Source organism: Chrysochloris asiatica, unplaced genomic scaffold, assembly GCF_000296735.1.
Source record: "Chrysochloris asiatica unplaced genomic scaffold, ChrAsi1.0 scaffold00034, whole genome shotgun sequence".
Taxonomy (NCBI): domain Eukaryota; kingdom Metazoa; phylum Chordata; class Mammalia; order Afrosoricida; family Chrysochloridae; genus Chrysochloris; species Chrysochloris asiatica.
The window spans coordinates 14,219,907-14,234,867 of NW_006408552.1; the positions used below are offsets into that span (position 1 = coordinate 14,219,907).

The 14,961-nt window shown below is 48.1% G+C and overlaps 1 protein-coding gene across 1 annotated transcript in view; it reads right to left on the reverse strand.

Moving 5' to 3' along the window:
- Positions 1–10,600: 10,600 nt before the first annotated feature.
- GRID2IP (glutamate receptor, ionotropic, delta 2 (Grid2) interacting protein) overlaps positions 10,601–14,961 on the reverse strand; it is a 42,695-nt gene continuing 38,334 nt past the window's right edge. The window contains exons 19-22 of the mRNA XM_006859766.1: positions 14,442–14,571; positions 14,243–14,361; positions 10,873–11,037; positions 10,601–10,672 (exon numbers count right to left, since the gene is read on the reverse strand). Of these exons, the coding sequence (XP_006859828.1) occupies positions 10,601–10,672; positions 10,873–11,037; positions 14,243–14,361; positions 14,442–14,571 (486 nt within the window). The remainder of the gene's footprint in view (positions 10,673–10,872; positions 11,038–14,242; positions 14,362–14,441; positions 14,572–14,961) is intronic.

Genomic DNA, 14,961 nt, shown 5'->3' on the forward strand with positions numbered 1-14,961 from the left:
AGACAAAGCTTAGCCATCCTGGCCTCCAAGGAGCACTCTGGGTGCACTTCTTCCAAAACAGATCTATTGTTTTTTTTGGCAGTCCATGGCACTTTTAGTATTCTCCTCCAACACCACAACTCAAAGGCATCAATTCTTCTACTATCTTCCTTATTCAATGGGGAGGTGGGCAGTGCAAAATGGAAATTTGGGTTCCTGGTTCTAAAATCAAGAGGAAGAAAAAGTGCCGCTTAAGGCACTAAAAGGACAAATCTTTTGTCTCCATGCATGTGTCGACTCTAGATATTTCAGAAAGCGGAATCAGACAGTATTTTCCCTTTTGTGTTAACTTCTTTCACATTGCAAGGAGCCCTGGGGCATTGTAGGGTAAGCACTGGACTGCTAAACACAGTCTTTTTGTAATCCAATCTCAGTAGATATGCCCTCATACCTCTGGGGTATGCACGGTACTGGTCCTCAATAAGAAACACTTTCTCCAAGAGACAGAGCAAGATTTCCATGGGACTGTGAATCCCGGCTTTTCCCGGGGCACTTTGGGCAACTTGTGTACAGGGACCCATGGGCAAGAAGAGGAGTCGTTAACCCTAATCACCAGAAGGTTGGGCTGCTTTTCACTCTGGCCAGTTTGATTTTTCTCCTTCCTTTCATATGTGGTGACCCTCAATAAACCTCCTGCACCCCACACTCCACCTTAGTATCTGCATCTAAGAACCAAACCTCCAGTGCTGAAGGACATATTGACAAGATGCTATCACCTCTAACCTTGCACCCTGTGGATTGGCACAGAAAAGGACAAAAGAATTCATACACCAGGACAGCTAGCAATCCCATAACTATACACAAATGTGACTGGCAACCCCATAAGGGTATCCCACTAAGCGTAAACTCCAATGCAGGGCCCCCATAGCCAGGACCCCAAATTGCCCACAGCCTCCCCACTTCCATCAGTGTTAGGGAAGTATGAGGGAGAATGTTGGAGAAGAGACAATGTTCATACCAATATATCTGACTTTGTCTCTCTAGAGAGTCTGAACCAAAACCAAAACCATCAAGTCGATTCAAACCTGTAACGACCCTGTGAGACAGTCAAACTGCCCCCATAAGATTTCCTAGGGAGTCCTGGTGTGGCTCTGTAGGATAAGCACTGAACTTCTAAAGGAAAGGTTGGCAGTTCAAACTCACAAGTCGCTCCGCGGAAACCCTATGCAGATCGCTATGAGTCAGAACTGACTTCATGGCAGTTGACAACAACATTCTTTACGGAGGAGTCCTGGTGTAGCACTGTGGGATAAGCCTTGGACTGCTAACCATTAGGCGAGTGTTTCACACCTACCCACTGCTCCTGAGAAACCCTATACAGGATCACTATGAATTGGAACCAACTCGACGGAGCTTAACAACAACAGCAACAATCTTTATGGAAGTAGACAGCCACTTTTCCACAAAGCGGCTGGTGGATTTGAACTGACAGCCTTTTGGTTAGCAGTTGAGCGCTTTAACCACCAGGACTTCCTGCTTTTAAACAACTGATAGTGCAGACATCCATTTCCTTCTATCCGCCCAGTACTAACCATACAGAGTGTGCCGAGGCTTCTGGTGCAAGGAAACACAATTGCTCTGTCTTCCTCAAAGTTAGTTTATTCGCTTTTATAGAACACCATGTTGGGGACATAAACAATTCATTCAAAATCTCTTTCTTGAGAAAACATTTTCCTTACCTTTCAGGGCACTCTTATGATAAAGATTAGGCAATTGGCACCACAAGGAATCTTTGGGTATCAAAACAGTCAAGGACTAGGTGACTAACCAAAAGGATGGTGGTTCAGACCCACCTAGAGATAACCCGAAAGAGAGGTCTGGCAATCTGCTTCCAAAAGATCACAGCCTTGAAAGCCATAGCTCCATTCTACTCTGCACACATGGACCATCATGAGTTGAATTTCACACAATGGCAACCGACAACCGATAGCCACAGCAATTTGCACCACTAAACAGAGCCATCTCTTTTTGGTCTGTGGAGTCATGGTTGGGTTTCATGAAGACCTCTGTTTCCTCAGGCACACTGCATGGGCCTTTCTGTTCTGTGACAGAGGACCCATTTGGATGAAGTTCCTAAAACAAAGATCACGATGATCTTAGGCAAGCAGTGCTTTCCCACTCAGAAACCTGAACTGCCAGCTAGCTCCAAACACAATACCCTGGCCAAAATATCAAAGCAAATCTAGTCTCTTTTTTTATGGGGGACTACTGCATTCCTTGGAAACCCTCTACAGGGTCGCTATGGTCGGAACCGACTCGATGGACTGTAACAACAACTGTATTCCTAATGTGGTACTGTAGGATAAGCATTGGGCTGCTAACCAGAAGGTTAACAGTTCAATCCCACCAACTACTCCTTGGAAACACTACACAGGGTTGCTGAGTTGGAACTGACTTGAGGGCACTTAACAACACAACCATCACTGCACCTCAGAGGAGTAGGAATGTGTCTAGTGGCACCAACCTTTCATTTTAAAGGTTGCAAACTTGTAGCCAGGCCCCATCTGGCCCACACACGTTTTCTTTGGCTCAGAATTAATAGACTTTCTGAATGTTTTGAATTGGTTGCCAATGTTTAAAAATCAGTAAGTTTAAAATAAAAATCTGGCGTTCTGGGTTCCTTTGAAAAGGCCAGATGACCAAACAACATAATGTCTGTCTCCCCACGTGGAAGGCCATCAAGCTGAAGCAGAGTTGGGGGCACATCCTCCCTGGAGACCCCTCATACCTCTATCATCCCTACCCCATCAATGGCCTTGCCCAATTTTACTCTTATGCCCTGCCCACATCATACCTTGTCATTACTTATCTGGCCTCTCTTGACTAATTGCTTACCACCCTTGATTTAGGCCTGTGGATGCACATTGCCAAATTGTTTTTATAGAAAGAGAAGCTGGTCATTTTCAAGAGCAACTTGATAGCCCCTGATGACGACACTACTTCAGTTTGATTTATTGTAGTTAGCTGCCTTCGAGTTGGCCTCAGACTCCTGGTGACCCCACCCACAATAGAACCACATGACTAGCTGGGGTCTGGACTCTTGTGACCCACAGGGCTTCCATTGGCTGGTTTTTTGAACTAGATTGCCTGGTCTTTTTTCCTAGCTTGTCTTGTCTGGAAGTTTCTGCTGAAATCTGTTTATCATAGCAAAACACAAGCCTCCACTGACAAGTAAGTACATACACATGAGGAGCACTGACTGGGAATTGAATCTCAGTCTCTCACCTGCCAGGCAAAAACTCTACCACTGCACTATCACCACCTCCCAGTTCAGTCTTATGTTGCTGCTGTAAAGTGCTGTCAAGTTGGTTCCAACTCATAGTGATGCTATATAGTGTTTCCAAGGAGCAGCTGGTGACTTTGAACTGCCAATCTTGTGGTTCAAATCGACCTTGCGGTCCAGTGATTTGTCGCATAGCACCACACCAGGACTTCTCAGTCTGATGTAGTGGGCATTTATTAAATACTTGCTGTGTACCCAGGCTAGAAGCAGCTGGGCCAGCAGGAAGGAACTAAGATAGCGGTCTTATCAGTGAGTAGACAGCCTGGCAGTTGAACTCTGGGTGTGTGTGAATTTGCCAAGGGAGGATAAACAGTGTCCAAGAGTACCTAGAGAAAGGTCAGGTCCAATAAGGAGTGAACTTGCTCTATGTGGCTTCTTGTCAAAGTGATAGCATGTTCAGGGGAATGAGGAGAAAAAGGCAGACAGTGGGCAGTGAGGACACAGAGGCAGCTAGTATACACAACACCTCTGAGCTGTGGTTCCCAACTGGGGAGTGAGAGGTCGCAGCCAAGGGAGGAGGGGGGCGCTGGAGGGGGCGTCTAGAACTTTCCTTAGAGACATGGAGAAGGGGTGTTTACAGGTGAAGAGAAGGAGCTGGTGGGGAGGATCCATGGTCACAGACTGTACAATCCAGCTCAGAATTGGACGTGTCAAGAGTGAAGTCTGAATCGGAGGGGATGACATGGGGGCAGGCACACAAAATTTTGCAGGTGGGCTGAAATTGGGTGAAGGGTGGGAAAGAGGCAGCAGCATATCCTGCCTGGGTAGAATCTTTTTCTGTGATTGTTGTTGTGGTTAGCTGCTGCCAAGTGGGCCCCACTCATGGTGACCCCAAGTACAACAGAACAAAATACTGCCGGATCTGGTACCCATCCCTGTGAACGGCGGCAGACTGGACCATCGGGATCTGTAGGGTTTGCGTTGGCTGATGGTTTTTGGAAGTAGATCACTAGGCCTTTCTTCCTTGTCCATCTTAACTTGAAACTCCACTGAAACTGGTTCATGAGGTGCATTGCCGAGGAATCAAAACTGGGTCTGTCTCCGGGTCTGGTGAAAAGAGATGGGAATAAGATTCTTATGATTCAATAGTAATTGTTACAATGACTAATTGCGACTATCACAACTGTAAAGGTAGAAGTTTTGAACAAGAACAACGGGGGAGTAGTTAATCTTATAGTTCAGAAACAGAGGACCCTAGGAAGAGCACAAGTGGAATGCAGGATCCTATCCAGAGAAGCAGCAACACCAGAGATGGAGGTAGAGATGAGGACATGGAGAGAGGGAGCAGCTGAGGACTCTGGACTCACTGAAAGAGAGGGACTAGGTGCTATCGGCCAGGAGGCAGGCTTGCAGAATGTGCCCTGAGTGTTTAAATTATTATATATTCCTGAGTGTTTCTGTGTATATCCCACACACACACACAACCTCCAAAAAAAAAAAAACACAACAAAATCAGAGAGAATGGTAGCAAATACTGTTGAATGATGATACACAGAGATAGAGGAAAAAAAAATTTTTTTTAATGGGTCTCTCTCATGGAAGGCGAGAATTTTACCATGGAACCACAAATGCCTCATTTTTTCCCCTTAATTCAGAGGTCTCTGAGATTTCCAAGGAACTAGAAGTAGTTTATACTTGGTACCTAACATGGGATTCCAAGTAGGGGGAGGTGGCAAAGAGGTAAAGGCTTCAGTATCTTGGAACCTTGGAACACTGATATGCAGGCATACCTCATTTTAATGCACTTTGCTTTACTGTGCATCGCAGATACTGGTTTTTGTTTTTTAACACTGAAGGTTTATTTATGGCCACTCTGCACTGAGCAAGTCTGCCGGCATCATTTTTCCAGCAGCGTGTGCTTACTTCATGTCTCTGTCCCATGCTGGTCATTCTCACAAGATTTCACACTTCTTCATCATGTTATTTGCACACTTCATAGATGACAGTCTCATAACAACATCACTTTTCTAGATCCTGGGACACCAAAACATTCATGGGACTTGCTTGATATCCATCTTCATTTTATTAAGATGGTCTGAAACCAAACCTGCAATATCCCTAAGGGGGTGCCTGTGTAGGAAAGAAATTGTGTGAAGCAAGACAGAGGAGAAATTTCGACTCAGGCTGGGTTTTGGATTGAGACAGCCCCAGAGTTTACATCCAACAAGTCACATACCAAGTAGCTCCTCTGAATTTCTGACTCTTTATTTGTAAAAAGAAGATAACAAAACCCACCTTGGAGGGTCGTTGTGAGAAGAAAATGAAATACATAAAAACAGAGTTTACCATTTGACAAACATGAGTTGGTGCTATGATTTGGGAAGGGGTATATAATTGGGCTATGCTTTTCATTATCGGAAGAGAAATAAGTTTCAGGGGCATAGATGGCTGCTTCACACTTTATCTTTTGATAAAGGTGGGCGTGGGTGAAGGATGCAGTGCACTTATAGGGCTTTGCATTGACTCAGGGCAAGGGTGTGGGATGGTGGGGCAGGGGTAGAACCAGCATAAAATATAACTCCAGGAAACCATGCTCAGAGAGACTGGCTATATATTTAAACCCAGCACTGTGCTTGCCTCAGAGTTGTGATTGTACGGTTCTGACTCACAGCAACCCCATGTACAACAGAACAAAACACTACCTGGTACTGCACATCACAATTGAGCCCAGTGTTGCAGCCACCCTGTCAATCCATCTCATGGGGCGGGGGGGGGGGGGTCTTCCTCTTTTTCATTGATCCTCCACTTTACCAGGCATCATGTCCTCTAGGGACTGGTCTCTCCTGAGAACATGTCCAAGGTACTAGGGACAAAGTCTCACCATCTTCGCTTCTAAGGAGCATCCTGAGTGTACTTCTTCCAACACAGATTTGTTCATTCTTTTGACAGTTCATGGTATATTTAATATCCGTCACCAACACCACCGTCCAAAGGCATCAGTTCTTCTCTGGTCTTCTTGATTCATTATCCAGTTTTCACATCCATATGAGGTGAGTGAAAATACTTCTTTAGCTTTCAAAGTAACATTTTTGCTCTAGCACAGAGGTTGCAAATTGATGGTGGTGGTAGTTATGTGCCGTGGAGTTGGTTCCGCCTCATAGTGACCCTGTATAGATTTTCTGAGGCTGTAAATCTTTATGGGAGCAGAAAGCCTCATCTTTCTCCTGAGGAACAGTTTTGAATTGCTGACCTTGAGGTTAGCAGCCCGACTCATAATCACTATGCTACCAGAGCTTCTTCGAAAAGTGATAGCAAATGCATTATGAGTGGAGAGACTTCACTGAGAGTTTTGACAGGTGGACCATCTCAAAACACCTATCCATGAGCGAATCAGTCAACCCTCCGAGGGCTGTGTGTGACAGAAACTCATTTGTTCCGAGTTGAATTGTGTCCCCCTCAAAATGATACAGTGAAGTCCTAGCCCCCGGTACCTGTGAACATGACCTTGTTTGGAAATAGGGTTAATATGAGGTCAAAGGAACCCTGGTAATACAGTGGTTAAGAACTTAGCTGCTAAACAAGTCAGCGATTCACACCACACCCACCTGCCTTTGTGGAAGAAAAGACCTGGCGATCTATTCCTGGAAATACTACAGCTTAGGAAACCCTGTGGGGCAGTTCTACTCTGTAACACATGGGGTCTCTATGAGTTGGAATCATCTAGATGGCACACAAAAAGATGACGTCTTACTGGAGTAGGTTAGGAGTCTTGGTAGCTCAGCTGCTAAGTGAACGGTTGGTGGTTTGAACCCACCAGCTGCTCTGGGGAGAAAGTTGTAGCAGTCTGCTTCCAGAGAGATTTACAGCCTTTGAAACCCCATGGGGCCGCTCTACTCTGTCCCACAGGGTCCCTCTGAGTCAGAGTGGACGTGATCACTGTGGGCTGGAATAAGGTGGGTCTGGTTCCCAGCTCAGTGGTGTCCTAATAAAGAGACAGCCAGGGGGAAGATGTTATTAAGTGCTGTCAAATTGGTTCTGACTCCTAATGTGCTGACTGCTAGTGACGCTATGCACAACAGAACAAAACACTGCCCAGTCCTGTACTATCCTCACAATTCTTATGCTTAAATCCACTGCTGGTGCCACTGTGCCAATCCATCTTGTTGGGGTTCTTCCTCATTTTCACTGACTCAGGGAACAGATGGCAACAGGAAAATGTAGTAGCAACTCATGGAAGACACAAGAACGGATCACTCCCTAGAGCAGGCGAGAGACTTGACTCCCAGTCTCAGAATGGAGAAAATAAATGTGTTGTTTAAAGCCATTCGATTTGTGTTGTTTTGTTATGGCTGAAGTAGGAAACCAATATACCATTCAAACCAGTCTGAGTCAAAAAATGAAAAGCAATTTTAAAACGGAAGGGAGATACGTAGGCTTAGTAAATGAGAAGTCCAGATGTCTGCTTCAGGTACAGTTGGATCCAGGGCACAAAGAGGCAAATACTGGGATCTTCTTTCCTCTTCTCTGCTGTTTTGGCTTTATGCCCAGGCGGACCCCCTCCCCATGCTGTCCTGGCTGACCCCTCCAGGTTTCCTCCCTCTAAACACTCATTGCCATCAAGTGGATTCTAACTCACAGTGACCCTGGAGGACAGAGAACTGCCCCAGAGGGTTCTGAGACTTTATGAAAGCAGATTGCCATATCATTCTCCCATGGACTGGCTGGTGGGTTTGAACCACCAATCTTTCAGTTCGCAGCTGAGCACTTGACCACTATGCTACCAGGACCCCTTTCCACCCTGGATATATCCAACCATTCACCCAAAGGGAGTGGGATGTCTCTTTCCAGCAGTTCTATTTTCAGTCTTGGATAGACTCTGAGCTCCCCAGAGTCAGGAGATACCCCTTTTCTATCAGCACAGTTCTGGGACCTGGGAGTTGGGAGGGGTTGTTTCCCAGAGGGAAACCAGGGAGACTGGTTGGTAGGCAGGTACAGACCACCACTGCCTACTGGATTGAGTTTATCTGGAGAGGAGTCAGATAACACGAGTGATGAGAAAAGAGTGATGTACATGCTACCCAGATAACACATGGAGGTGGGTAACCAGAACAGTGCTGGGTCCAGGCACAACTCAAGCCACGGAGGGTCTTACAGAATCTGGGCTCTGCACCAACATGCCTGGTCAAGGAGGAGGCAGATCAGCTGCCCTCATTCTCCACCTGTCCTTGCACCTACCTCCATTGCAATGTGACTTTGCAGCTCCTCCCATCAGGGGTAAGGAGCCTCCACCCTCTCCTCTTGAATTTGGGCTGACCGGTGGAAGGGACAGTGCATTAGTTCTGAGCCTCAGCCTCCAGAGACCTCTAGTACCTTTGCTTGTGAGCAATCCTAGCTATTTGGCTGGAAGGTGAGAGACCACAGGAGGCCACTGTAGCTGCCTGAGCTTAGGTGCCAGCTGTGGGAGTGACTCTTGCAGCTGACTGCAGGTGCATGAGCCAGCACTCAGAGCCCAGCCCAGCTCGGAACTGTCCAGGTGATCCACAGAATCATGAGCAGGAAGTCGTTTGGGACTGGGTTATACAGCATTATTGCGCCAAACAGATAACCGATACAAAGCTTGCCAAGAGGTGTCCCCTAGCATGAGCTGGATCTACCTGGCGGGGGCAAGTTTCTAACTTGCAGGAAAATGCCATCTGGGCTAGCTGGCACCTGGGGATCACATCCTGATGGCTCTCACACAGGGATTTTAACTTTCCTTCAGAAGCGTTTCATGAGACACAGGCTTTGGAAACATATGGAAAATGACTAGTTTGCACTGCTAGGAGAAATGTACACCACTCATTACCTCTGGGTACAAGTTCTTCCCCCTGGAATTGTACACTTGGGTTTCAACAGTTTTATATGGTGGCTGAGAGGGGAGAACAAAGAAAGGAATACACTTGGCCTCAAACAGGGGCATTGGGAGAATTACATGGATCCCAAACCCCGGAAGAGCAACAACATTAGTGGTTACAATGTAGTGGGACAAAAAGAATTCAGGAGAGGATCCAAGGCCTGTTCCAGGGAAGCTGTCTGGTTTAGGAATCTGCTGATCAGGGCATGGAAAGGGTGAAACAAATGAACACAACCTCCCTGCCACAGGAGTTCTGATGAGGTGCAAATGGTTAACATGTTCAACTGCTACACAAAATGTCAGAAGTTCAAATCCACCCAGAGGCACCTCTGAAGAAAGGCCTGGCAACCTACTGAAAAACCAGCCATTGAGAACCCTATGGAGCACAGTTCTATTTTGACACACAAGGGGGCACCATGAGTCAGGGTTGATTAGACTGCTCCCATTTTTTTGCCCACTGCTCCACCTGATCCCAACATCCAAATAATTCCTTGGTGTATCCCTAGCCTCCACTTCGGAAGCCAGATACTCTGGGATCTCAAAGAAGTTGCAAAATGGATCATATACCCTCGAATCTGCTCTGCTCAGGTGATCTTTTCCAGGGACCATCATCACCACCCATTCAAGTGAGAAACCTGTAACAGGCCACCAAATGCCCAAACATCTCCCCATTCTCTCTGCCACATCACGTCTACCCTCTTGGGGTTTCCCTGCCTCGAGACTGACTACCTTTAAACTGGATTTGAGTCTGTGCACTGGATGAAAATTTGTCTACAATTTGACATACAGGATGTTTCTAATCTACCCTTCCCTATACCTGTCTTCTCTGCCTCTTGCCTCTCCCTTCCCTTTCCTTTCTGCCTGCACATCCGCCTCCCAGCTCTGGGTTGGAGCAGGGAAGGACCTTCAGGCCTTGGTTTTCATGGCCCCTTGGCGCTATGCTGCATGTTCCAGGCGGAGTTGGATATTGGTGGAGGATAGGGTTTGATCTAACACACTGTTGCCAAACCATCCAAGGGCCAACAGTTAATGTTTTCCAGGGCAGCAGCCACTTCTTGGTCCACGTGATGGAGGCTTGCCCTTGATAGACCCCCGCCATTCTGAGGGCGCCCACAGCTAGCACCCTATTGGTTCCAGCAGGGGGATGAGGGAGGCAGGAGAGAGTACACAGGAGGCACCGGGGCAAGGGGCAAAGGCGTCCCAGGTGCGAAGAACACTGCCCACAGGTATGGAGAGGATTCAGCCAGAGTGGGAGCGCATGATGAGCTCTGGTCAGACCTACGTGGGCGGTGGGCTGTGCTTGCCCGCGAGGTAGCTGGAGACTATGCATCTCAGCCCATGCCCGGACGTTGCCAATCTCCATGAGGTTGGGGCAGGACCACAGAGGCAATGGGGCACAGCCATATGGGACCTCTGGGTATCTGAATCCAAGCTCAGGGCCGACATCACCAAGCCAGGGGTGACACCATCCCAGAGCTGCGTGAGCCGTCCCCGGTCTGCAGGTCACAGAGTGCTCGCTGGGGGAAAGGGACACGTGGGGCTTCCGTGAGCCTCCCACACACCCTTCCTCACCCCTCTAGCCAGTCATGAGTCAGGTCACAAGGTCACAAGGGTGAGGGATTGGGGTGGGAGTACTATTCTCTGGGGCATCAGGAGGGATCCTCATTTACCCTCGGGCCCCCACAGCTAGGTTTGTAGCCCTCCCACCCAGACTGACCTCAAACTTGCTCATGAACTCCGCGAAGATGCCAAAGAAGGCCTCAGAGGTGGTAGCCTTAGAGTCCTCCCCGAAGAAAGCTAGTGCCTTGCCTAGCTCTTCCATGGCCTCACGTTGTAGCCCATCCAGAGCCCGCAGTACCGGCTGTGCCGTCTCCAGGAAAGACTGACCGTCAGGTCAAGGAAACAGCCAGGCATTGAGAATCCCACTGTGCCCTGGCTGTCCTACTCCTGGAAGTCCGCCGGAGTCAAGTCCTCTGCTGGGCTCCACCCATCACCCTCCAAGTCCATCCCGGCACCTGCTGAACCCTGCCAGCCTCAGGCCTTACGCTCACTGCTCTCTCCTTTATTAACTGTGCTTAGATACCAGTGTCTCTCTCTGCTCCTCTCCCACTTACAGCAGCCCCCTCTATCATTCTTGGAGTGCCTGGGTGTTACTCCACGGTTAATGCATTGGGTTGCTAACTGTGCTGCTAACCCAAAGGTTGGAACTTCAAATCCAGCCAGAGGTGCTGAAGAATAAAGATCTGGTGATCTACTTCTGAAAAATCAATCATTAGGAACCCTATGGAGCACAGTTCTTACTCTGGCACCCATGGGGTCACCATGAGCTGGAGGTGATGATTTGATGACAATTGCTCTGGTTTTTAGTTTTGTTCTGTCACCCTCTAGCTCACAGCATCTGTGGACATCTGAAATCATTCCCATTTATTTTCTGTAACTGAAACCTTGACAAGGACAGGAATGTCTTGTCCATCTTGTTCCCTGTATGTGCTTCCAACACTTAGAACAGTATTTGGCACATAGTAAAGATGTTGTGCGCCTGACCCAAGCCATGGTATTTTCAATAACCTCATATGCATGCAAAAGCTGGACAGTGAATAAGGAAGACCATAGAAGGATTGATGCTTTTGAGTTACGGTGTTGGAGGAGAATACTGAAAGTGCCACGGGCTGCCAAAAGAACCAACAGATCTGTTTTGGAAGAAGTGCAGCCAGAGTGCTCATTGGAGGCCAGGATGGCCAAACTTCATCTCTCATACTTCGGACATATTGTCAGGAGGGACCAGTCGCTGGAGAGGATATGTTTGATAAGGTGAAGCGTCAGAGAAAAAGAGGAAGACACCCAATGAGATGGATTGGCCAAGTGGCAGCATCGATGGACTCAAGCGTGGCAACAGTAGTGAGGTTGGCCCAGGATCAGGCAGTGTTTTGTTCTGCTGTGCATAATGTCGCTATGAGTTGGTACCAACTCGATGGCACCTAACAACAATCACCACCACCAAGAAGAAGCCAAGCCCACTGCTGGTGAGTCGATTCCACAGTGACCCTATGACAGGGCAGAACTAACCCAGATACATTTCCAAGGCTGGGAATTTTAATGGAAGCAGACTGCCATGCCTTCTTCCCTTGAAGTAGCCGGTAGTAGAACTGTCAACTTCAAACAGGTCTGTACTGCCAGGCTTTCTCTGGTACAATGAGGGGCCTTCAATAAGTTTGTAGAAAAATAAAATGAAAAGATAATAGAATTTTTCCATGAATTTTCTGAAGCCCCTTGGAGTTGTTAATTGCTGTCAATTCCATTCCCACTCAGAGATGCTGTATAGGGTTCCTGAGGCTTTTTAAATCTTTGCGAGAACAAAGAGCCTTATCATTCTCCTGCAGAGCGGCTGATGGGTTTGAACTGCTGACCTTGTTTTTTACAGTCCTGTGCTTATCCTACAGAGCCACCGTGTTCCCTTCCTTCATAGTGGTGGTGGTGGTTATGTGCCATGGAGTCAGTTTCAACTCATAGTGACCCTGTACAGGGTTTCTGAGGCTGTAAATCTTTACGGGAGCAGAAAGCCTCATCTTTCTCCCACAGAAAAGTTGGTAATTTTGAACTGCTGACCTTAAGGTTTGCAGCCCAATTCATGACCACTATGCTACCAGAGCGCCTCCAAAATATATTTTGATGGGAGGGCAATCTTTTTTTTTTCAGCACTTTATGCTGTACCAGAAGTCCTGGTGTGGGCTAATGCGCTGGACTGCAAACCTGATTTGAACCACAAGGTAAGCGGTTCAAGCTCACCAGCTGCTCCTTGGAAACCCTATACAGGGTCGCTATGGGTCAGAACTGACTCAACGTCACTTTACAATAACAACAAGCTGTGTCAAGCTTTATTCTAAGTCCTCTACACATTCCTATTTAATCATCACAACTTTCAGTTTATCCCCATTTGACATGTGAAGAAACTGAGACACAGAGAGCTTTAGCAACTAGCCCAAGATCACACAGCACACAGAGTATCAGGACCAGAGTCAAATCCATCTGCATCATAATCAATTCATGATCACAATAGCCTCTCCTTTTACTGATGGGAAAACTGGAGTTCATAGAGGGTGAGTGGCTTGTCCGATGCCACATATCAGTAAGCACCTGAGTTGAGATTTGGGTACAGTCCCATCTGATGGGCCACCCTAGAGGGACTCTTGCTCCCCTGCATCCAGGACCAGTCACTGGATAACCATCCACCTTCTCCCTGTGGACCTCCAGACCCACAGAGGTAGGTGAGCACTGAGGAATGCCAGAATGGGGTGGGGCTGACATTCACTTGTAAAACATCTGGGGGCTATGTGAGTGAAAGGGACGGGGTGGGAAGCTCCCGGCACAAACCCCACTGTCTGCTCGGTGCTGTCCTGCAAGGTCTCTTGTCTGAGATGGAAGGAGGGTGAGGTATTGTTATTAGGTGTCATCGAGGTGACATGCACAACAGAATGAAGCACTGCCCGGTCCTGTACCATCCTCACAATTGTTGTTATGTTGAACCCATGGTTGCAGCCACTGTGTCAATTCATCTCATTGAGGGTCTTCCTCTTTTTCACTGCCCCTCTACCAAGCATGATGTCCTTCTCCAGAGACTTGACATCAAAGATCTGTCTTTGTACTCACATCCAGCAGGCCTTATACTCTGGGGTTAGGGAGAGATGACAGAGACTTTCGGGGGTGGGGGGCTGTTGCCCTGATTTAGAAGCACAGTTCCTAGTGCCCTCCTTCCTTATCTTTAGCTGTAACAGCACAAGGGTGGTATTCGCCTTCCAGGGGGCCCATGGGAATCTCAGTGGGGACAGGCCCCTCCTCTGAATGCCTCTAGTTGGCCAGGCCTAACATGCCTGTCCTGATGCCTTGTGGTCTCAGTTGGGCCTCAACCACCCAGGAGGATAGGCAGGCCAAGCATCCACTGTACACAGTTTTGGCATAAGACCCTTCTCCCAGGACCCCTGGGTGTACAGCTGCCTCGGCCCAGACCTTCTGCTGGGAGATTAGGTCAACAGTAGCCACTGGTACTATGTCCACCTGACCAAACAAGGACCCACCCTGCTGAAGGATACCGCCATTACCACAGCGAACTTGTCATCACTAGAGGGGGCCATGTTCTGGCAGGCGGCCTGTATCTCCCGGACCGTGCCATGGAGGTCAGCGAGGTCACTGGTCAGGGCCCGCTGGTTCACTGTGGGGAAGGGGAGAGAGGCTTCATGGGGATGCCCCCCCAAACTGGGAAGGCAGTGCTCATCCATCCATCCAGCCTACCTTTGGCAGCCAGGGGCACGGTGGGCAGGTCCTGAGAAAAGCCCAGGAGTTCTGGGAAGTGCTGGCTCAGTGACTTGGCAAGGATGTGCAGGAAGGTGGACTTCCCATCTGCCGTCTTGGTGGAGTTCAGCTGCAAATGAGCCCCAGCATACGTCGTCCTCAGGGTCCCATCACATTCCCCATCACAGATTACACAGATTCAGGGTCTCCCAGACTGTGACCTCAGTTTGGATCCTCAACACTCTCTTTCCACATCCCCGTCCCTCTTGCCCCCAGTTCATAAACTGTTTGCTACTGTTCATCTAATCACATGGGTCTAGATCTTTGCGATCCCCAGGAACCAGGCCCACGTTTCTCTGTCCTGCTGAGCTTGTCCCTGTCAAATGCTACAGCCCAAGATGCTCTGACTGTAATTCACATGTCTCTCCTCTTATGGTTTTCTGGGACCATCTACAGCCAATCTGAGCCTGGGACCGCCAATAAACCATTCATATTGACAAATGGAATTTTTCTTCTTTTT